This window comes from Bactrocera latifrons, unplaced genomic scaffold (genome assembly GCF_001853355.1).
Source record: "Bactrocera latifrons isolate USDA-ARS-PBARC rearing strain unplaced genomic scaffold, ASM185335v1 scaffold_284, whole genome shotgun sequence".
Classification (NCBI taxonomy): Eukaryota; Metazoa; Arthropoda; class Insecta; order Diptera; family Tephritidae; genus Bactrocera; species Bactrocera latifrons.
In genome coordinates this window covers 135,824-160,729 of record NW_017536452.1, presented here as the reverse complement: position 1 = coordinate 160,729, position 24,906 = coordinate 135,824, and the positions used below count along the sequence as shown (strand labels likewise).

Sequence of the window (24,906 nt, the reverse complement as noted above, 5' to 3'; positions counted from 1 at the left end):
AACTGATAGGAAGAATGCATCAGCTTTTTTGTAGAATCTGGTCTGACGATTGGAATTTAAGTGTGCTTGCCCAATCCACTAGAAAGGAGAGCTTACAATCTGGGCCAACTACTGTGGAATAAACCTCAACATCGCATATAAACTAAATATTGGAAAAGACCGTGGAAAGAGGTTCGACAGACACGGCCTCTTCGTAGATTTCAAAGCACGAAATGGAACTGCCTTTATGCCGCTGTGTCTCAATTATCCCCGCGACTACTGATCCAAAAATCCCCGCCAAACTAATATGGCTGAGTAAACTGACGTTGAGTAATACCAAAAGCTCCGTCAAGATCTGAAAGGACCTCTACGAGCCGTTCTATACGAAACGAAGTTTCAGACAAGACGAATCCCTAACGTGCGACTACTTCAACCTACTCTTGGAGAAAATAGTTCGAGCTGCAGACCTGATTACAGAAGGTACAATCTTCTACAATAGTGTACAACTGCAAACTGCATAAGACGAAGGCAAGACCAAATGTTTCCTGTCATCAAACAAACAGTCGTCGCTACTTCGGACTGAGTAGGCAATTGTGAAGTAAAGTTCTCTCTCGAGAAACAAAGACAAAATTTTTCAAGTCACTCATCATCTCCGTCCTACTATATGGTGCTGAGGCCTGGACATTGAAAGACCCGGTGGAGAAAGACCTGGCTACACTTAGAATCTCCAATTGGCGCTAAACAGTAAAAGGGAAGGACGACTGGCGCGCTGCTGTAAACTTGACTATAACCGCGTAAGCGGTGTCTAAGCCAATTTAGAAGAAGAAGTCAATAAAGATACGAAAAAGTCTTACGAGGAACCAACTAAAAAAAGTACCGCCTTACGTGCAACTGCGGTATCTATGCTTCTAGAAAGAATCGATTACAGCAACATTTTCGTCATAAGACAAAATGTTTTTCACATAAACTCAAAGATTTATTATATCCAAATGGTATCATAATCGTTAGTGTAAACAATTATTATGCACCGCTAATTGACCTTAATCATATAAAATTATTCAACGTGAATTCCCACCTTTGCAACTTCAAATTTAAATTGAAAATAAATATTGTAGTGATCTGAGAAAATATTTCCTATTAAATGAATAGCAGTACAGTGATGGCCTGTTAAATAGAAACGGTATGGTATTATCTCTAAGGTTATATCCGTTACGGCTAAGGACTGAAACCCTATCAGCCTCTCCTCCTTCTTACTTAAAACTCTGGAGAGACTGATGGACTGATACATAAGTAGGCTCATTACGAGGGTTCATTTCCCCGTAGCGCAAAATGCTTATTGTAAAGGCAAATCAGTGGATACTGCCCTGCATTCTATCTTGTCATGGCTTGAGAAAGCTTTCTTTGATATTAAGACAGCTTTCAATAACGTACTGTCGGAAGCAGTCGCAACTGCTCTTAACGGTTTGGGGTTGAATCAAACCTCAAACACCTTATTTTCAGTCGTCTGTGCGACAGATGGATTGAAACGGAATGCGGGAACGCACGTGCTCGACATGTGAGTAGGGAAACCCCACAGTGTGGAGTTCTCTCTCCTCTTCCATGGCCAAGGAAAGTTCCTGAGTACCGTGTAGGAGTTGGCGTACGAGTACCGCAGCATCTTCAAAAACTAAGTTTCGGAAGTGATCTCGCCACACACTCAAATAAAACTGAGATGGTTTTATTTACTAGAAGATACAAGATCTCGGCGGCGCCACTACCGAAAATGGCAGACATTGGTCTGAAACCGGCGGATACAGTGAAATATCTTGGGCTCATCTTAGAAAAGAAGATTTTATGGAAACTGAATATCGAAGAGAGAGCGAAAAAGGCATCGATTGCTTTGTGCTGCTATAGAGGAGCCATTAGCAAAGGTGAGGTCTCTTACTGCCTAAAAAGGCTATAACTATATATATGTATTATTGATCTGGAGGTCCCCTATCCTGAAGATCATCGATCCGACGATACGCTTATTTCCGAAATCCTATGACGATATTCTAAAGTCGACCCGAAAACTTTTACTCAAATGCTATTTGAGATATATATCTGAAATTCTAATATGGTGTTTTTAAAAGTATAACCAATAGAAATATAAAATTGATAATTTTCAGAATTTCACACTAACTGTACCCCTTAAATATTGAAAGTTTTAACAAAAAATTTTGATTTGCTATCTTCAGACTTCCTCAGGTCTAGTTGGTCGCAAAGCTTCAACAACACTTCGAAAAAATGTGGAAAATACTAAACGTTACAAAAACAAAAAAGCGAAATACACAACAATCACTTTCAATAAAACAAATACAAATACAATACAACCACACAATATTGGAGGAAATTCGTGTAATCAACCGGCTCGCAAACAAACCAAAGTTATCAATGAAAGATTGTGCAATCGCATATGAGGATTATAAACTTAGTCTGGTATATGTTTATGCAAGTAGATATGAGTGTTTTTGTATCATACTAAACCTAAGTGACTTCGTTAAATAACTCAAACATACGAAAGGCAGAAAATGAAAGGCGTGCCGATTGAAGGGCGGTGAATACAGCGAAATATTGGAGAGGAAAGAATGGAGATAGGGGAGCAAAAGAAAAGTAAGTTGTTGGTTATACTAAATTGCACTGGTCTTCCAACGAAATGTTGCTTCGAAAATTATGAAAAAAAATTAGAAGCTTTTTTTCTCCGTAAATATGCCTATTTGCCATTTTTTATAACACATTTAGATTTTTCAATATAATTTTTTTTCGGAAATTTTCTCACTTAAATGTTATGGCATAAAAATTTTACCGACAGTTTTGGAAGTTGTAACCATAGAATTACCACTATTCAATCTGAAACTTCGATCTTAATGTTTGTCACATTTTTTATTATTTTTAAGATAAAAATATCGTTTTTTTTTAATGGAAAATAATTGGAAAAATCAAGGTGCTGTACTTATTTGCATGTGAAATTTCCTGCTTAGAGCACAAAATATGATAAAAACATTAAGAGAAGTTTTTTTTTTTTTTTTGTTTGTAGACTAATGTTATCAAAACCGTAAAACACAACAGAACTCAAACGTTCCAAGGCAGTTGAAATGCTAAATAAATCAGTGGGTGAGAAATTCGACAAATGAAATTTATGTTATTTGCAACCTTGTTGCTTTAAGCCATAAACAAGGTTATGTATATATGCAGCTGATGTACCAAATGTTAATACCTACGAACAACTAATATATTGATAAGATAAAACAAATTTGGTGAAAAAACGCTGAAGTGCATATCAACGTAAGAAAATATACAAAAAAAAAATAGGAAAGCGTACATATATATGCACCCGGTGATAAAATATAACAGTAAGGAAGTCTTAGAATATCATTCAAAACAGGAAATAACAAGTAAGGAAGGGCTCAGTTCGGGTGTCACCGAACATTTTATACTCTCGCATGATAAAGTGATAATCGATATTTCATTATCCGTCATTTACATATATTTCATTTTGCTGTAAAATTAATTAGATTATATCAATTTGTATACTTTGAGTATTGAATTGTTTTTTGATTTTATGTTTTTTTTTTTTTTTTGTATTGAAAAGTTATAGTCCGATCACGATAATTTTTCCACAAGGGATACCTCAGCTCAAATACCGTATTTGTGTAAAGTTCTGTTCCGCTATCATCATTGGTTCCTAATATATATATTATACAGAGAAGGCATCAGATGGAATTCAAAATAGCGTTATATTGGAAGAAGGCGTGGTTGTGAACCGATTTCACCCATATTTSGTACATGTCATCARGGTGTTAAGAAAATATTACATACCGAATTTCATTGAAATCGGTCGAGTACTTCCTGAGATATGGGTTTTGGTCCATAAGTGGAGGACCCCACGCCCATTTTCAATTTAAAAAAAAAGGCTGGATACAGCTTCCTTTTGCCATTTCTTCCGTGCAATTTAGTGTTTCTGACGTTTTTTGTTAGTCGGTTAACGCACTTTGTATGGGAGGTGGGCGTGGTTATTATCCGAATGCTTCCATTTTTGAACTGGTCATGGAAATGAATGAAACAACTCTGTAGAGTTTGGTGACACAGCTATAGTAGTTTCCGAGATATGTACAAAAAACTTGGTAGGGGCCGGGGCCACACCCACTTTTCCAAAAAAAATTACGTTCAAATATGCCACTCCCTAATGCGATCCTTTGTGCCAAAGTTTACTTTAATATCCTTATTTATGGCTTAGTTATGACACTTTATAGGTTTTCGGTTTCCGCCATTTTGTGGGCGTGGCAGTGATTTTGCGACTTTGCCCATCTTCGAACTTAACGTTCTTATGGAGCCAAGAAATGTGCACCAAGTTTCATCATGATATCTCAATTTTTACTCAAGTTACAGTTGGCACGGACGGACGGACGGACACACAGATATCCGGATTTTAACTCTACTCGTCACCCTGATCACTTTGCTATATATAACCCTATATCTGACTCTCTTAGTTTTAGGACTTACAAACAACCGTTATGTGAACAAAACTATAATACTCTCTTTAGCAACTTTGTTGCGAGAGTATAAAAAGCGGGTTATATTCTTCTTCTTTCGTTATTGGCGTAGATACCAACAGCCAACAACAAGTGGGTTAAATACCTACATAAATACGAGTATGTATTTAAAGAAAAATATTGCAAATACATACATGCTTAGATTATTATGTCTCTATAGCGAGGTGGAGTCAAGAGCGCGACAATTGCGTAAATCAAGTAGCTTTTGTAATCACTTTTTTAATGCCAATAATTTCATTTTTTCTATTAAAATTATGTAAAATGTATGACTTCCGCTTAAACAAATCAATGCTTGTGACTGCGATAAATTAGCCGACATAATCTTACTTAAACAGTGTTTTCGTTGAAAAATAAGTGCTGTAACACATTTTTTTTGATAACGTAACCTCGGAAAAGTTAACACATTTACTATTTACTCTTATCGACATTGCGCTTACTAATTTCACTAAAATTTTCGCTAGATGTGTAACGCGTTATTCAGCGAGAAATGGAAGAATTTTAGCGGTAGCGGTTTTCTAATAACAGACTAAGTCGTATGTTTCAAATTGGTTGTAGTTATATAGCGTTAGAATCAGGAAACGTGCTGTTTCTACGGACCATTAGGAGAAAAGCGTTAGAGGAGTGGTTAATTCTAGTATGATGTTTTTCCTTTCTTTTTTATTAGAAGCCATTATTTAGTAAAAAAATATATTGATAATAACAATTAACAATGAGCTTACCTTCAGTTTATACAGTTGATCATTGCTTTAATAAAATTTATTTATGTATTTTTAGTTTTCTGCTTAAAGAGTTCTACGTGAAAAACACTTAAATTCTTTATTTTAAGCAGTTCCACAAGCTTTCGTCATTGATGTATTATTCTTCCTTGCTAAATATTTGTGTTTACTGTTATGTTGTTTATTCACGTTTTTTTACTTTTGCGCTTTATTTATATTTTTTTTTTACACTTTTATACTCTCAGTACTTTGCCAGAGAGTATGGTTGTTTATGACAGCTAAAAATAATCCAAATCGATATGCATTATATAAACAATTGATCAGGATGACGACACGACTTTAATTTAATGTCAAAAATGTGTTAAATTGGGCCTTGAACTATTTGATTCTACGAGAACTATTTCAGTCTCACAGAACAAGACTTGCCTATCAATTATTTCCCCCCACCAGTGGTAAGGAATATTTGACAAAGCTTGTCTTTCGTTCATTTGGTCCTTCGAGCCGGATTGTGGTCTCAGCCAAAGAGAAAGTCCTGTATGAAGGAAAATACAGACAGATGAATAAGGAAATTGTAAGACGGGTCCATATTCCCATTTATATGACCACATAAAAAAAATATTCAGCAGCTGTGAATCGATTTTTTTAAAGAATATTTTCATTCATTAAAAAAATAGTTAAAATGTCGAACACTGCGGACATGGTACAAAGGAAAGGCGAGCTACGCGTAGAAGATATAACATCTAAAAAGAGATTAGATTTGAGAAAATAAATCTAGATTTTAAAGGAGGAGGAGAGCCGAAGATGATAGGAAACGAGCTGAGCAGCGCAAAATGGAACTCGCAACCACAGAGATGGAGATAGGAGCAAGAGCAATAAGCCCAATTGATCAAATGATAGACCTCATAGAGCAGGCAATTGAAAAAAATCAGAAAAAAATCGTTTTTTCATTGCAGAGGCAAAAGTAAATCTAAATAATGGAGACGAAAGTTAAATCGAAAGATACGAAGAACGTCTCAAGCACTAGTGGAGCTACATGGAGAAAAATATCGACGAATTGCCAATGAAATATAACAAGTCGTGTAATAATTTTTGATAGAAGATCTATATTTGGAAGTCACCGACACTTTGCGAATGTTAAAAAACAAAAAGAAATCAACTTTAAAAAACAGTTGAGTAATTGGAATTACCAAAAATGGAATTAAAAAAATTTTCAGGCGATTTCCGAGAATGGCATCAATCTAAAAAGCTCTTCGAGGAGTATGTCCATACTAATAAGGACATTAGTAACTCCAAAAGAATGAGCTAGTTAAAATCTTGTCTTCAAGCAGATGATAGAATAATGGTTAGTCACCTGATAACGGGATCAGGTGCAAATTACAACACTGAAGGTACGACACTCGTAAAAGACATTACCTTTGGCAAGCTGCGCGTGGAAGATATAACCTTCGAGAAACCTTGCGTAGATGGCATATCGAAGGAAGGCAAGCTGCGCGTAGAGGAAATTACTTTGGAGGAGCAATGCACATTTAATGATGTGAACAATAAAATGTCTCCTTAGGAAATTGAGGAGAAACTAAAGGATAAAATATGCGAGAATTGCATTACGACGACAACACAAGAATTCGACCTGGAAGACGAATATCAAGAGATGGGAGACATCAAGGAAGTTGAAGAGAAGTGTCAAGATATATTCGTAAAGTGGCCTGATGTGATGAGCGCTGACGATGAAAAGATATATAGAGAAATAAAATATAGAAGGGAAAATCGAGAATACCAATATGTTCCATGGAGAGGAAATCCGCAGGAAACCTAGAAAACAACGCTATTATTCACGTACAATAGGTAACAACTCCATACGGACAAACATCATTTTGACACTTTGCTACTATTATATAAAGCCACATTAAATGAAAAAGCCTTGTGTTAATATGAATAATATTAAATATGAGCCGGCTTATGGTTGTGTTTCATTTATCCCTAATTATTATAAAAGCCACTATAACTTTGTTCACAAGTAAAATTGACTCCTCTTGAATCCTCTCTAGGTGTTTATGTTAGCATAGAAATTCGCTATTTACACAGCTGTTACATTCCAGCAGCGTGTAGTTGCGCAGCACTACCTTGCGCAATAGCGTCGACTCATCAGCTGAGGCTTCGACTGAAACACACCACCTTCATTACAATTAGCACACGATTAATGCAAAAACAACATCAGCTTGTCCAACTTCGTGTTTTCACCTCCGCCCCCTACTATTTAACACACTTTTTATGTATATTATCCTGATATGTTCGGAGCATATAAAACAGCAACCGAACATAAAGAACATAATTAAATGCACTTGCGCTTCTAGAGGTTAATCCAATTCACATCATTAATTGTTGTTTTTATACACAGTCGAATTGCACTTATAACGGCAATGCTTACTTGTTTCAGCTTCTCTCCCACTATATAAATGCCGAAGTGATTTGAACTGAACTGAACCGTATTGTATTTAGGTGGCCCAATTTCTTCTTTTTGATCACACACGAAAAATCGATTTTCTGCACTATTGTACTTTAATATAATTAAAATGTGTGGCCCGTGATTACTTGCAATGTAATGTGCATTCAGACGAAAGCAACTTCCAGATTTTAGTAAACGAAATGTCTACCACAAATTTTTCTTTGTAATGCCTACGATCACTACTTTTTAGGGTAAAATTTTACGTAGGAATTTTTAATACACTATTCAATGCGATTGAATTATATTTTAATGCCTACATCGATTAAATGTCACGTTCGACGGCGGAATTTCACTTGCGAAAATTTCGTTACTCACTCAAACAGGGAAAATAAGATACTGATGAGAAATTGTTATAAGCGGGCAATTGTCGATATCCGATAAAAATTTAGCTATCGTTTTTACTACTTGTCTTTTGCTTTGGATTTCGTTGTCACGGTTGCATAGCGGGCTTGTTAAATAGTTTTATAACTAAATTATCACGGAAACATAAAAATTAGAATACAACATACTATCATGTTCTGTTACGGAATGTTTTGGTTATTTGGATATAGACAAATCACATATAAACGAATGCAAAACAAAGCTTTATCTAGTAGTTCTGTTCAAAATTGTTTTAATAGAAAAATTTAAAACCCTGTTTATAACTGAGCCTTTATGCTTTAGGTTAAAATTATAGAAACAAGAATATAGAAAATATATATCAGTTATATTACCGGTTAATAACCCAACAGCACCAGCAGAGATTTCTGAGACTCTTGTGTATGAGAAAATTACATGATATGTTTAAAAAAATTCTTTATTAAACAATAAATAAATATTTCCACTCCAAGTAATCGCATGTTAATATAGTCATTTTTAATTTCTGTTTTCATGAATATATTTGTATTCAAAATGTCAAAATTGTACCTAAATAGGGATAAGGTTGATACGGCCGACAAGCGTTAAATCCGGATGTATAATATGAAACGAAAAGAGAGAAAATAAAAAACTGTTTAATATTATTATATTAAAAAAAAAAACACCAAAATAAAATAATTTTATTTAAATCTGCTTCAACAATTTATTTAAATGATCGTTATTAAAAGATGTGAACAGCGCTCTGCGTTTAGAAAATCAACTTATTTTAAATAACAACAATCTTTACTAAACTACTTTTCGTTAGATTGGTTTGCTCTTATTTTCCTGCTTTTTATGACGTCACTACTGTCACAATCTATACCAAAAACCAAACTATTAAGTAATTACTTCCATCATTTATGTGTGCTGGGTGAAACTAATATTCGTATTCACCACTAAAAATGTCAAAACATAACATTCATCTGCCAAAAATTTGAAAATCCTACCATTTAGCACTCGCACTCAAATATCAATATTAAAGAAATAAATAAATAATTGTGTCATGACGCTTCAACTAAATGCGGAATCGCCACAATATGGCGAAAATATCGTGAAAATATTGAAGGATACCAACGGCGCTGATCCCGAAGTCACCAAGAGCACAATTACACAAATCTTTACGCAAATTAAACGTTTCCAGGAGAGCATACGCAAAAATATCGACGACAACTATGTTGACTTCATGCCCAATCAAACGACCGTTGACGTGTTCCTCCATGAAGGTGAGCAGTTGGTGCGCGAGTCTGAATATTTGCTGCAGACAGTTAGCTGTGAGGCAAGCGAATCGCTACGTCAAGCCAATTCGGAACTGGCCGCCTGCATTGATGAGTTCCGTGAAATGTCATTAGGTTTACGTGTTTCCTATCGCATACTGAAAGTGGATGATCTTTTTCAATGCATTAAAGAGGCAAATTCGCATAAAGAGTATTTGGTTGTGCTCGATCACTTGGGTAAATTGAAAAGTTTAATATCCTGTGATAGTGGGAGTGATGTAGATCGTGTATTGCAAAAATGCAATTGCTACGACACGATAAATGTGAAATACCTTATGCAAGCAAAAATTTTGGAACAAAATCTGCAACAGCGATTCGAGGAACTTGTGCAATTCACCGAAAAATCATTCTCGCAATCAAAATGTGTAACGCTGCAAGTATCAACAGATGTAAATCAGTTGCAGGACACAGTAATGGCACTATTTCAGGTATATGCATGTGTTATATTACATATGTTTGGTTTTTCAGCGTACATATATAATAACATAAAGATTTAGTACCAAACACTTCCGCAACTTACTTTTAAACTTTTTATTTTAGGCCCGTTATAATCCAATCAAAATGTGCGACTTTTTACTGGAAAACTGCTTCGTGCCAATTATTTTAAAGCCCGTTTTAATGGAATATTGTGAGGAGAGCCCTGATTACGTACAACTAAGACTTTCCTATTCACTCAAAGAAATTAGTAAAAGTTTGCGACCCTCTTACAATAAAGTATTCGAGAATATCAAGTTGATTTTGACTTGTTTGAGCAACATCAACGTTTCAGTATCCAATGATCAGCAAGTATTCTCCATTATTGGTGAACACATAAAGCAACGCTTTTTGAATTTACTTGTGGATGAATGTCTAAAGTATGCCATACCGAAAAATATGAATGAATACGAAGCGTGTACGCTGGTGGAGGACGTCATACAATTTGAACACTTTTTAGCGGATGTATTCTTGATCAATGCCGAAACTGATCGCACTTTAAGTGATTTTACTGAAAAGTTCGAAACATATTTTCGCGAAGAATTTAATAATAATCTATTGAAAAGTGCAATTGATATAATGCGTAAGGATTTGCAAGATATGGCTTTGATAGCTGAGAAGAATTCTGCAGATGATGTGTCGATGAATCCATTTCTTTTTCCCTGTTGCATGGTATCGAAGAGCACACTGGTACGTTCAGCAATACTAATTTCAGTTTCAATATATTTTTTTATTATTTTTATACACTGCAGGAACTCATTAAGCTAATGGAACGTATACTACGCCAATCGCATGAAGCAAAGGACGAGAGTCTAATTAATGTAATCGTTGTTATACTTAATTCGTATTTGAGCGAAGTACCCAATATACACGGAAAGTTGATGAACAGCATACCACAGCAGTCGGCGTTGTTTTACAATAATTGTCAATTTCTGGCACACTGGGTTACCACAAATTCAGACAAAGACATACCCACGTACCCGGCGCTGGTGAAGACGCTGCAGATGACGGGTTGTAAATACCTGAACTTACAAATCAGCTATCAACAAAAAATCATAATGGGCATTCTTAAGGAATTTGGTAAGTTCCCATATAAATTGAAATATTTTTTTTGCAACATTTAATTTATAATTTTGTTGTTCGCATGTATTGTTGTTTCGCAGATATCTCAGATGCCCACACCGTTGGCACAGCGCCGCTGAAGTTATTACGCCAGTGTTTGCGGCAATTAGATTTGTTGAAAAATGTCTGGCTGAATGTGCTACCTGACGCCATGTACAATAAGACATTTTGCGATATTTTACATGATTTTTGTAATGAAATCATACGGCGTATACTGTCAATGGAGGATATATCTGCGACAGTTGCAAGTGAGCTGAGTGAATTGATCGGTGTCATATTGGAAAAAGTGCCAACATTATTTAAGGTAGAGCGCAAAAATAATTTTTTTTATATACCATATACATACTTATGCCACTTATCCTTACAGTCCAAACATGAAGTCATACATATTAAGTCGTGGATGAAACTTGAACAATTGAAAATGCTACTCAACGCTTCGTTGCAAGAAATCACCGAGCAGTGGTGCGAAGGTGCAGGCATATTAACAGTTAATTATAAAACCGAAGAAATTAAACATATCATACGTGCACTATTCCAAAACACAGACCGACGCGCTAAAGCCTTAACCAAAATCATCTGAACTGTCCTTTAACGCTCTGTACACAATTAATGAGAATATGGTATATTTTTTCGATTTTACGTTTGGCATAAAATTCTTAAAATAAACTACATGTAGTTGATATACATACATATATACAATATACAATATATATATAATAATGGCGTAAAATAGTAATAAACAAGTAAGAGCTAATTTTAATATTAAACCGATTTTCTTCTATTTTGACATAAATGCATATCTTTACCAGATAGAGAGAGAGAGAGAGAGAGATTCTGCCTGAGTTTCATTAAGATAACTCACATATTGGCCGATGTACCAATATATATGGTATAAAGTCAACAGGAATTTTAAAATCTTTTTGTTATGTATTATATAATATATGGAGGCTATGGGCACCAATGAACCGATTTTCCCTATTTAGCACCAGGACACATTATTACTGGAAGAGACATTCTCTACATTTCATTATTTATCTTATAGACTCTCCATTATTTTGATGACAATACACCGACCAGATCTCAGACGCAACTCACTACAGACATGCCGCGAGAACACTTTCCATAATCGAGCCCCACATAAGAATTTTATATTCAGTGTGCAACGAGTCCACGCATGACCACCACTTTGCATGCCCAGCAAACCCTATTCAATCTTCCTATAGTTTGGCCCAGTCGAAATAGCACGTTTTCTGGGCGATGGGTGATCTCGTTGAGAACTTATCTGAACCTTACCACCTTAACGGGTGCCTTCTTATGCAGGTAAGACGTTCAAAACTTCTTTCGATTGAAAAAACGATGTTTTTTGATTGTAAAAAAATATAGACTGGACACTTTATTTATTCCCTTTATTCTTACTTTTCACATAAAAAAAATGTATCACTTTTGTTAGTTGAATTAAGGCAATTATTGATTTACAATGTAGTTTTACGCGAGATTCACAATATTATTACGATAAGGAAGAGAGCATTGAGTATTGAATATACTGATATGTTTAATCTCACAATCGATATTAATAATTTAATCACTGAATATCAAATTGCACATCTCATTATTCTTTTGATTTAAAGCCAAAGTGCGACCGGCGAGTTTATGCGTGGATTTCGTGCGTATATGTTTGTAGTAAGAGCTCGGTGTCAAATAGACAGACTTTGTATTCGACAAACTAAAAGTAAAATTGAAAGAATTTGTTTAAAAATATAAATATTATTTCCCAAATTTGCCACTCACTTCAATATCAAGTCTGGTCGTTCCAATTTCATGCACAACTTTACGCCCGAGTAGAAATCAATATCAGCCTGTAGACTGATCTGCGGTTCACTAGTCAATGTAAACTTGTTTTCCACTTTTGCATAAGTAAAGCCTGCTACCATGCGGCCGACAACAGCTGCTCCCGTGCTATAATAAACGAATTGTATTTTTGGCAATCAATTTATAATTGAACTGTAGCACCAAACTTACTTCTGTTTGATAAGCGTGTTGGCATTGCGATTCCACAAACTGAACTCGACCTTGCCATTTAGATCGATCGAGCGTGTGCCCACCACACGCATGTAAACCGTCGCGCCCGAAGCAAGTATAACGTAATGCTCGTGATCCTCCGCTAAAATGGTTGCTTGGTAAGCTGGTGTGGGATCCGAGGCCGTACCGCTCCATACGTGACCCATCAACTCACCTTGGCCGGAGAAGAAAACGAGCGGGCGCAGAAGTATGCCCTGCACTGTTAATTCCATACCAGCGGTGGCAGGGCTGTCATCAGCCTCATCTTCGGGTACGTCTTCCTCATCACCAACAAAGGATGATAGACCACTTGTGTAGATACCGATCTGCAGGGAAAGGAATACTGTTATTGTATGTTTTTGGTACAATCTAGGTTTATGCCGTTAAATGACTTGCCTTAAAACTGCTGAATTCGTCTTTGTCTGCACCCAAGAGCAGCTCAACAGTGCCACGCTTCAATACACCCTGGTAAATTTCCTGTGTACTTAATAGCGTTTCGTTAAACGCCGGCGTTTGAGAAAGTTCTCGACTCAACACAGTTGTGAGACCTTTCTGACCAATAACATGATAATTATTCACTTCCGGCAATTCTGCTAAGCAGGATTTCAAAAGCGCCCTAAAGCGTGGACACTTCTCCGCTACCATGCGCAGTTTTTGTATGACGAACGTTTTAACCTCAAAATGTTGATCGTTCGAATTCAAGTAACGCAATAGCTCACTCAACTGCTCCTTGGTGGGCTTGAGCGCAAGCAGTATGTCAAGAGCGATGACACGTGCTGACGAATCGAATTTACGTTTGTTTTGGTAAAAAATTTCCGCTAGACTGCGACGTTGCATTTCATTAAAGTTGACAATCGAGAAACTTTTCAATGCTTGTAATGCAACAACTGATTCCGCTGCGGCACCATTGAAAGCCCTGTCGAAAAGCGTTTGTATTGTGCTCACATCTTGCAAGTTTTGCAGCGCACGTATGTATATGATTTTACAATCGATTTCTGTACATTTCTCACTAAGGTTATCCAGTAGATAATTACGGATTTGTTGCAGCAGCGGATCGTTAGGGTCAAAACCGGATTGACGCGTTAGCGCGGCGACCGTTTGTATTACAGTGTCTTGCAGTTTTTCATTCGTAATTTTTTCATTTTCATTGGTAGTTTGCAAGCGCTTGAACAGATCTTCGATAATGGCGCGTTCAGGGTGTGTGCCAACCGCTAAAGATTGCAGATATTGCTCCAAGAACTCAACATCATCATCGCCATTAAAATTGAATATTTCCGTTATGGCATTGTGTGCATCAATTGTTTGAACGGCTGCTAGCAGATCAATCGCTGGATGGACAGATTCTTTGTGAGATTTTAAGATTTCAACGAATTCGGGTTGCTTTGTGATGCGCGCAACTGGCAGCAATTCTGCAATGGCACGCGCTAGCGACTGTTTGCCCACATTTTCGCTTGTAAAGTCAGCGGAAAAGTTTTCGATTTCATTTTTAAGCTATAAAATGAGAAAATATAAAATAATCTAAAAAAAAAAATTGTTTTTTTATGAGCATACTGTGGTGTCCTTAATTTCACTGATTGCACCGTCTACATCCGCCTCAATATCGAAAACACGATACCACTCCAGCAAACTTTCAACCGCATCATCAAGTTTATCAAACTCCAGTTGCTTAACTTCGTCTGCGCTCTCGACAAGATGTGTTAAACTAAACTTGGCGCTTACTTCACTGCCCACATCTGGTTTCGCAGCCAAGCCAATACGATGCTTTTCTGAAGATATAGCTTGCATCAGTGCACCCTCAGCACTCAGTTCATATTCAACAATTTCTTGTGACACTTGTGTTATACCTAAAATAATAAAAAAAATATTAGTAAACACGAATAATCACTAAATTAAATATTTTCTTACCCAAAGCCTTCTCAGCTCTGTAATTGACTTTCAAATCCCAATGTGAGCAATCTGTTTTGATCTTTTCAATATTTGTTGATGATTTGACTGCATAGAAGGCGTTACATTTGCCCGATACGTCTACCTCCGTAACAGGTCCATTTTGATATTGCAATAGCAGCAGCGAGGCGAATCCACGCTCTAAATTCAGTAGCGATTGATCTCGCGATGTGTGTGCTATGACCTTATGCGGCTTGCCCGCAACAAGGCTAACATAGAAGGGTCGATCAGGTATTTTTGTTATGTCGGCATTTTTACTGGATTTACGCGCTTTGGCGGGTGCGCTCAATTTCGAATATGTTATAAAAACTTCTAGCAATTGATCCCGTTCAGTGTTCCATACGGAGTTAACTTTTAATTGTGAGCGAAGTATGTAACTGGCTTCCTCGGCGCTCGTACGGCTCAAGTCGTGCATAGACACGACATTGGTGAGCTCAAAGAAGTGTTGGCTTTTCGGTGGAATAAGAAAGGCAGTTTTTGAAAATGTCGTAGGAACTGGAAAACAAATTTTTTAATTTCATTATACTTACATATGTCGAAAATGTATTTATTATTCAAATTTAATTATTTATGAAAAATTTAGTCAATTTATTAATTATTTAACAAAAGTCATAAGTAATATTAGTATCCTCTATAACAACCAGTCGTCGTATAAAAAATATATGTATATAAATGATCAGAGTTTTATCGATTTAACCATGCCCTTCTGTCTGTCTGTCCCTCATTTTTTAGATATCGCTCTGAAATTTTGCAGACGTCCTTTTCTCGCTGTTGATATCGAACTACTATAATCTCGTTCACACGACAGACGAGTCTACGTAACCACAACGGACCCGGATTTTTATCCGGCCAAGGACTCTCAGAACTCTGCTGCTACAACAACAACAAAACAACAAATTCTATTATATACTCGTATGTACTTAGCTGCCATACAAACTGATCATTCAAAATTAAGTTCTTATATGAAAAACTTTTGACAAGATATCTTTACAAAATTTGGCACGGATTATTAGCCAAGGACACCGTACAATATCTGCAAAAATTTCTAGATCGTAGCACTATATCGTATAGTCACCATACAAACTTTACTATAAATAAGAATAAAGGTATTTATACCCTTCTATACTAAATAATTGATCTTGTGAAGGGTATTATTACTTCGGAGCAACCGAAGTTAAGGTTTTTTCTAATAAAAGACACGTCGTCCCAAGCGGACAGTGTGCATTGCCGACGACTTTTGTATATTCTTATCTGTCTCGCATACATGCCTTTGTGTAGCCAAGTACATAATTTCTTCAAAATAGTAGTGATTTGTGGCAAAGGTTATCAGTTGTGTTAAATGAAGATACATTTGCCCATTGTGTATACAGTGATATGTGCTTACATGTTTGCATGCACATTATTTAATTGAAGTTTGATTGCCTTGATATTGAAGGAGGAAACACAAATTTTCTATCCCAGAATCCATCAGCTGTTTTCCCAATTAAGCTTGGATTTCCGTTTTTGAATAGGTCATTGCTCTTCTATTACAAAATATACATATTTATATACAAGTGCGTCAGAAACCAACACAATTATTGTGTTGTGTTTAGAATCACTAATAAGCTAAGTAAAATTGTATTAATTTATGCAATTAACCTGCCCTTTACATCTGCAATTCTCCAAAAATCTACAGGTTTTCTCTTGTCTACTCACCCAGTACGCAGAATAACAACAAAAGTGCCGGAATTCGCCGGCTCCACATTTGTTTACTACACATATTTTTATAAAAATCTTAAATTAATTTTATATAGTTTTCTATTAAAATATACTGCTAGAGAAATGGAATCCTGTGTTGCTCTATTCGATCACTAAAAATTTCTAAAAAAATCACTGCACATCCGCTCACTTAAGTCTTTCTTGAAGCTTTGCGGGTGATGGAAGACGATACCAGCGAACGTATGGCAATTGTTGTATTGGCAGCGACGTCGGCATTGACGGAGGCAGCACAGCGTTAGAAATATATGCTGCCAGATGTGCTAATGGAATTCAAGGAAAACTCTCATATACGCCCTACAAATCAACTAAATTTGTTTCTCAATTTATTTATTATTTATTATAGCGGAGGCTCGTTATTAAATATAAATAAATATTTTTAAGTAATTATATTTTAAAATACCTCTAAGGAAGAATATGGCTATGGCAAATTTGGCTGTTAGATGTCGCTGTTAATTGATATGTCATCTCCTGGTAGAGGGCGCTGAAATACTTTAAAAATGTCAATAATTATGGCAATATTATTTTAGTTTTTATTCTAGCTGATATTATCTTATGGCATGTAATTATAGGTAGGACATATTTTCAGATGAAAGTTAAAGTTATAGAAATCTTTTAGGGCCGTTTTCTCAATGTTCAGTTCTTGTTCTTGTTAGCTTAACCAACAATTTTTCATAGAATAACTTGGAAAGAGCCCTCATACGCGGCGCAACGCTAGCTATGAAACAGAAGGCAGACCGTCGCTTGACAGCAAAAATCGTGAAAACTTGTTTGGGTTAAGAGGGTGTTGAGTGAGAGCATAAAAATGGCAAGACCAGACCGGACGCGACTGCTACACTAAGCCAACAGTCAAGCGCCATAGGTTGCATGAGGGGGAAACCTCACAAGGAACCGTGAACACAAGCTGCACCAACCTTTGGCGAAATCGCTGAACTCGCTGGCCCAATAGAACTTGGCGTGTTCGACCGCAACAAGGCGAATGGTGCCATCTCGTGATAAGAAGGGAAGAGAGCATCTAATGCTATCCCCTAGCAGTTAGCTGGATCTTTTACGAACGATGTTTGGTCAAAAGATGTAGCAACAGCGATGGACCGATGTTAGCCCCAAGCTACTTAACTTACTGCACCGCACATACTGCTGGGTGTCGCTTGTTGAACGCTCACAAGCTTCCTTACAATTGTGCCTTTTCTACGGCTCTCCACCTCACAAAAATTCCTATATAACATTATAGACTTGACTATGATGTCGTAGAACCTGAGCACTACGTTCGTTGAGAGACCACACCTTCCTTCAATTCCTTGCTCTCACCTCGATATTATGCTTCCATAAAAACCTTCCATCTAAGACGAACTCTAAATACATCACCGTAACAGGCGAATGCTACTTCTTTGTAAATAAAACTATCTCAGTTTCATTTGGATTAATGGCGGAGCCACTACCAGCCGCCTAATTATTTACGAAGCTGAAGTATCTTTGCGTACAAGGTACTTAAGAAGTTTCCTTTGAACACTAATGCCAAATTGTCTGCATAGGCAATCAGCCGCCACCCACGATCCTCAAGTATTTTCATCAGGTAGTTGACGACCAAGATCTATAGAAGAACTTCTACACTTGCGGCAAGATGAAACTTTGCCAAAAGCAAGCAGTTCAGTCGATCTGCTGTGTTCTAATCAAGACAAGAAGGACGTACCGTTCTTGACTAAGCTTACACGAGACACCACTGGTACCCAAACTCGTTCCCAATCCGATGTAATTAAGACGAGAGTGCGTTCTCTCTTGATAACGCATCGGCTTTGCAGCAATCTAGCTGCGATCAGACACCTAAGCGAATCTTATAATGAAGTAACTTGATAAAGAAGTTCAACACTACTATTTCCGATCTGCTGTCGGAGTGAGATCACACCTCTGTGAAAGAGTCTACATGGGCTGTTTAGCTTAATTTCAAAAGAATACATTTGAGCACAACATTTTATGTATTATAAACTTACATACTCCTACATTACAGTATGTATATTCATATATTTCATAAAACCATGTTAATTGATCACAAAATGCCGTGATTAGACTGAAATGCTTCCAATTGCAACCGGTGTCAAATAAACAAAAACAAAACACAGAGAAAATATAAACATCAATTCGCCGTGTATTTCTCACAATAGTCGAATTCCCAAATAGTCTGTGATATAAACCAGAATTTCATTGGAAAATTTACATTTACTCACTTGTGTAGAAAAAACAACAAAGCTATAGAACCATGAAAAATGCAATAAAAGAAAGGAAAATGGGAACATGACGGAATCACACGGAGAGCGCAAAGCCGAAACATCAGAAAACAAACGAATTTGAGCGCGCCTCAAGTCAATGGACGGACAATGAATCTACGGATGTAACCGCCGTTGTCTACAGACATTTGTATGTATGTACGTAAAAGTCAAATACTGATAAGTGCTCAAGCGCTAATTTGAGTTGGTGTCACGCCCGAACAAGCTATAATAAAAATTAAAATAAAATCAACGAAAATATTTATGAACAAATATTAGATAAAATATATGTCACGTACAAACGAATGCGTTACAATAACACTGGAAAGAAATTTTTAACGGGATCGAAGATTAGATTATATGTATGTATATACGAGTATGCTAACTGTATATTTGGTTTCCAACGGTTTCTTGGTTCACCAAAAACACAGCTAGCGGCTGCTCTTTTTTTTTATAATTTAAAAGTACTATATATTGTCTGCCGGATTTTTCTCCTAGCTCCAAGGAGGTAGCGACACCGTTTAATTAAATATTCGATTCGATTTGTTCGATTAAATATTCAAAGCAGTTTTTAAAATTTTGATTATATCTAAAAAGCCAGTTGTAGGGGCCCGGATGCCATTTCATATTATTATAATGGGGAATCCATTTCGAGGTTCGCTACTTTTTCTTCAAAGAAAACACAGAAACTTCAAATTTAATTAGAAATGTTTATTATCATTTGAAGGAAGCTTCTTTGGCATTTATTTTTTGAGTATTATCTCTTTCGAATTTTGGCTGTTTCTACGTCTTAGATGGTCCATCCGTTTTCAGTTATCAAAAAGTATGTTATTAGTGATCGTTACGTCATTGACGGTAACGTTCTCATCGGCATCATTTTTTAAGAAATATGGACCGATGATTCTATCGGCACTTTTCGGTATGAAAGGGTAGCTCTTGAAACTCTTCAGACTGTTCTTCATCCCAAATGGGGCAATTTTGCTTATTTACATACCCATTGAGCTAGAAATGGGCCTCATCGCTGAAAAAAATTTGGCTCGAAAACGTCGGATCTTCTTGGATATTTTCAAGAATCCATGATCTATTCGCTCGAATATGATTCATTAATGAATGCTGGGTCTCAAGATAGGTGAATTGCTGTGAACAGTGTCGAGTATGCTCAGTAGGCCTTGGATCACCTGTTATTTTATCCTAAAATGTGCGACTGCTTTACAGAGATTTCGACTGTTGGTGTCCGAAAAGTTGTCTTTTATGCTGTCGGCCATATTTTTACACTTCATTCTACTCCCTTTGTAACTTAGTACATGGCAAGAAGGATTAAAGTTCAATGACATGATCTATCGGTATGCAAATCTGTGGTCGATTAAAAATATACCAAGTTCCTGCCCACTCATGACAGAAGAGACTGTAGGAACATGATAGGAATACCCGTTGGTGGCGGTAAACGCCAACAAAGTGGGGCTGTCTGATGGAGAAGACAGCGCAAGCACCACCCAATGGAGCATCTCTTGTGCAGTTGTCCGGCATTAGCACCGTAACGCTTCCAACACTTGGGGTCACAAGGTATCAAACAGTGGAAGAGATGTTGATAGTGAAACCGCCAAACGATGGCATCGAGAATGAAGACTATGTACCAGAAACTGGTCTATTCGTGGTTCACGTGCCTACAGGACTAGCCTAACCTAACTAGAAAGAAAGTCTAGAAAGACTGCAGCACTGAGGTGTAGAAAGATTTGAGGGAAAGCGGAGAACTACTTATCGCGTGGCTGAAACACGATGACGCCCTTGTCATTGCTTCAAAAACTAGTGTTAGCCTGGCGCTTGAGAGATGATTTGATTGAATTAAGATGGTACTCCAAATAAGAGCCGCTGTTTCGCACTGCCAGACCATGTTAGTACAGAAGTGCCAGCCATCAAGATAGCAGCAAATGTACTTCTCCAAAGTGCGACTTCTTTACGGAGGTATGCCTCCACGCCGAGAGAAAAGTGGCTATGTATATCTTAAACTCCCTGACCGGAAGCTCAAAACTAGTCAAAGAAGGTGTGACCCCACTAGCTTTAAACCGGCCAGTATGCAAAAAAAAAGAGCACTCATACCCGAATCGCAACAGTATGTGAATGTGCAGGTGTTGCCTGTTTCCGTGCCTGCGGACGTTGGATCTATGAGGCTCGCGCAAGCGTGTTGTTTTGAAAGCCTTCTGGTCTAAAGTAGAATATAAAAGTTTCTTTGAACTACTAAATTTCAGCAATCCTGACGTCTCCGCAATGATGCGTGTTCGAACTAAACATTGTACTATTTGCAATCTCGCGGCTGAGTTAAAGATTTTAGAGGACGCAACTGGTCAAAGTTGCAGTGAAGATACAGAAAATATCTAGACACTTTCTGCTCCACTATTCAGCTTTCGTCAGACTATGGTTGAACAAGTCGGTTACCATCTTTTTCTTCTGCTTACGCGGTTATGGCCGAGTTTAGAACGACTGGCGCGCTCTTCCTTCTTGCTGATTAGCGCCAATTGAAGGTCCAAAGTCTCTCCCGAAGCCAGGGTCTTTTCAACGGAGTGGAGGTCTTCCTCTTCGTCTGCTTCCGCTGACTCATCAGCTGTCATCATCAGCTGTCATCGTCCACGCCTCTACACCATATAGCAGTACGGGAATGATGAGTGCCTTGTGGAATTAGGTCTTTGTGCGTGTCGAGAGAGGACCTTACTTCTCAATTGCCTACTCAGTCTGAAGTAGTGCTTGTAAGCAAGTGTTATTCTGCGTTGGATTTCGAGGCTGACGTTGTAGTTAGTGTTAATGTTGGTTCTAAGATAGACGCAATTAGCTACGACTTCGAACTTATGACAACCATAATGCCAATAAATTTTATATTAAAATAATAAAATATATAATACATGAATGAGTACAGTATTAGCGCACATTTTTCTTGAACAAATCCAAAAGAATGTCATTTAATCAACGGGGCAATCAAAGTTTCAGCGACACACGACAGATTTGTGTTGGTGTCATGGGATTTCCAGCGAAACAAAAGAATATTACAATGCAATAAAAATGTAAATTCGAGGCGTCAACAATGCGGGCAGACGGACGCCAAATGCAGTAAGTATACGCACACACACATATGTGCAATCGCCGCCGATTCGTTTGGGCTTCGAACGCTCGAACGCCTCCTCAAAAACGCATTTCACATTATCAGCAAAATGCAGTCGCCTCTGCGTTATTGACGTCTTCGTCGTGTTCGTCATTGTTGCCGGTGAATGGTAAATGGTGACCGGTACCCGGACACACACACACACCCACACACACACACGCGCACATACCAACAGTCAGTCACTTAGAAGGAGGCGAACAATGGAAACCACAAATGCACTCTCGCTCGATTGCAACAAATTGACGACGCTTATCACTGATAAGCAGCCAAGCAGCGCCAACAACAACAATGACAACAGCTATAGCAATAGCAAGAACGGCCAACAAAACCGCTATCAACTACAACACAGACACAGAGTCGTTCGGCGGGACGGACGGAGGGTAATGGCGAGCTATTGAAAACCGGATCGACCGGAGACCGGAGCGTGCAGTCGGCAGTCAAATATAGAGGCTTTTGAGGGCAATGAAAGCAACGTAAGCGGCGCGTTACGGCAGCTAAGTGCTTGAGGCTAAGTTCTGTGGCCGTGGCTGACTTGGAATCGACCGTTCCGGTGTTGGTCTGTGCGCTGTTGGTCTGTGCGCTGCAAATGCATTTCGGTGCACCGCTTTAGATTGGTTGCGTCGAGTTGAGTTGTTGCGGTTGCGCTGCGCCGCATTCGCCAGTATCAGACAGCGCGCAATTAACTCTAAATAAATCAGAAACATTTCAATTGCATTTTCGTATGCCTCATTTCGTCGCTCTTTCGCTGCTGCCGCCTGTTTCGGTGTTTGTCCGTCTCGTTTCGGCTTTCGTTTTTAGAATTTTTTCATCATTTCTACATGGAAATGTGAAACTTAACACTTTTTGCTTTTGTTTTGTTTTTGTTGTTGTTTTTGTTGACGTTGTGACCGTCACCGTCTGACTGGCTATAGCTGTGGCTTCGGTTGTGGCTCAGCCATTGCCGTTATCACTTAATTACTAAGCGACTACAAATTACATCGCATCAAATGGATTTCGGGGCAATGCTGATAGAGACGACCCTTGTCGCTTGCCAGTGTGTGTGTTTGCATACGAAATGAACATGAGTAATGCATTTGGCTGTATGCTTCCCTACTTCCCTGCACAGTCTTCGTGTATTCATTTGTATGTATGGCTATAGCTCATTTAACCGTCACATATTCACCGGTTCGAATCGCAAATCTACTCTCGCAGCTGTTGAATTCGGCAGCGCAATTACTCAAAATTTAATTACAAATGTGACCACGAAGCGGCATAACATCGGTCACAAGGAGCTAATGAGGAAATCGAGATGCTGCGTATGCATTTGTGGTTTTGTACTCTACAATGGAAGCAGCAAAAATTTGTTGAGCGACTTGTTGTTGTAGTTCATGCATACATACGTAGCAGTTCCTGAACTGCATGAGGAAAGATGTGTGTGTGGAAGCCTGCGACCCAACTTACAATTGATCGCAGAGCATATGGGTTGTGTTCGAAACCAATTGCGAGCTACAACAAAATTCATTATACTCACTAATTAAAAAAAAAAACTAATAAAAACAAATCAAAAAAAATACTAAAAATAATAAAAAAAAAAACTTGAGGATTTCCAAAAAAAAGTCATCGCTGCTATCCTTGTGCTTGCTAACCTTGCACTCGTGGCTTGTAAGCGATTGACTCATTTTATACAGCTGGACACAACGAAGCCGCAGTAAACTGTAGGACTGATGAGTTTGCAAGGTCTCAGTTAGTCTAACTAACTGTGGAATGAAAACAAGTAGGAGTTATCTTCTACCGGTTCACTACTGGTTCAGCATGACAAGCGCTGGTACTTGCGTCACCGCAACGTCCTTCTGATCCGAGTAAAATTTAAGAGGTACAGATAGCTTTTCACTCTCAACAAAGCTCACCTTTCTCTAGCTTCGATTCGTTTGAAATCTCCAATTGGCGCCAAACAACGAAAAGAAGAAACGACTGGCGCGCTCTTATTAACTCGGCTATAAACGCGTAAGCGGTGTCTACGCCAGTAATGAAAAAAGTTGACGTCTATGAAACACTGCTTGCCGACTACCAGTGTGGCTTGAAACGTAATATTAATAAGTCGTGGTTCTATGATTAAGACTCGGAAACAGACCACCAATCAGGCGAATATCGTGGCAAAGGTGAGCTGAAGCCAAAACCATAACAAAGCAATTCAAAAATCAAGGTTATGTTGACAGTTTTCTTCGATTATATTTACGATCGTCCAAACGCGCATACTTTTGAGTGTTATACATCGTCTCCACGAAGCTACCCGTAAAAAGAGCTCGGTCTTATGGACCGACAACTCTTGAGTTCTGCAACTCCACAGTGTACCGTCACATACTGCGTTGATCCTACGTGAGTTTTTCGTCAAATTTTTTTATATTCGCCTGATTTAGCGCCGTGTGACTTCTGGCTATTCATGGCTTTTTCCTTTTTTTTTATACTCTCGCAACAAAGTTGCTAAAGAGAGTATTATAGTTTTGTTCACATAACGGTTGTTTGTAAGTCCTAAAACTAAAAGAGTCAGATATAGGGTTATATATACCAAAGTGATCAGGGTGACGAGTAGAGTTGAAATCCGGATGTCTGTCTGTCCGTCTGTCCGTCCGTCCGTGCAAGCTGTAACTTGAGTAAAAATTGAGATATCATGATGAAACTTGGTACACGTATTTCTTGGCTCCATAAGAAGGTTAAGTTCGAAG

At 37.8% G+C, this 24,906-nt stretch overlaps 3 protein-coding genes across 5 annotated transcripts in view; 1 reads left to right on the top strand and 2 right to left on the bottom strand.

The window, feature by feature from the left end:
• The window catches only part of LOC108970135 (TBC1 domain family member 24), a 157,361-nt gene extending 149,275 nt beyond the window's left edge, over nt 1–8,086 (bottom strand). For 2 of the 3 annotated variants that reach the window (XM_018935292.1, XM_018935297.1), the window contains exons 1-2: nt 7,692–8,081; nt 5,270–5,544 (exon numbers count right to left, since the gene is read on the bottom strand). The gene's annotated coding sequence lies outside the window, so the exon portion shown is untranslated. Of the gene's footprint in view, nt 1–5,269; nt 5,545–7,691 lie in introns of all 3 variants that reach the window. The other variant, XM_018935295.1, reaches the window with a different exon arrangement.
• A 1,082-nt stretch (nt 8,087–9,168) lies between these two features.
• Nucleotides 9,169–11,729, top strand: LOC108970131 (centromere/kinetochore protein zw10). Its single transcript, XM_018935286.1, has 5 exons — nt 9,169–9,867; nt 9,980–10,603; nt 10,666–10,993; nt 11,077–11,339; nt 11,403–11,729. The coding sequence occupies exons 1-5, from the start codon at nt 9,169–9,171 to the stop codon at nt 11,613–11,615; spliced, it is 2,127 nt and encodes a 708-aa protein (XP_018790831.1). The 3' UTR covers nt 11,616–11,729.
• Nucleotides 11,730–12,426: 697 nt separating this feature from the next.
• On the bottom strand, nt 12,427–16,961 carry LOC108970136 (microsomal triglyceride transfer protein large subunit). The gene is made up of 7 exons (XM_018935298.1): nt 16,733–16,961; nt 14,999–15,532; nt 14,645–14,937; nt 13,490–14,584; nt 13,055–13,419; nt 12,824–12,991; nt 12,427–12,758 (listed from the first exon to the last, which is right to left on the bottom strand). The coding sequence occupies exons 1-7, from the start codon at nt 16,794–16,796 to the stop codon at nt 12,614–12,616; spliced, it is 2,664 nt and encodes an 887-aa protein (XP_018790843.1). The 5' UTR covers nt 16,797–16,961; the 3' UTR covers nt 12,427–12,613.
• Between the last annotated feature and the right edge of the window lie 7,945 nt (nt 16,962–24,906).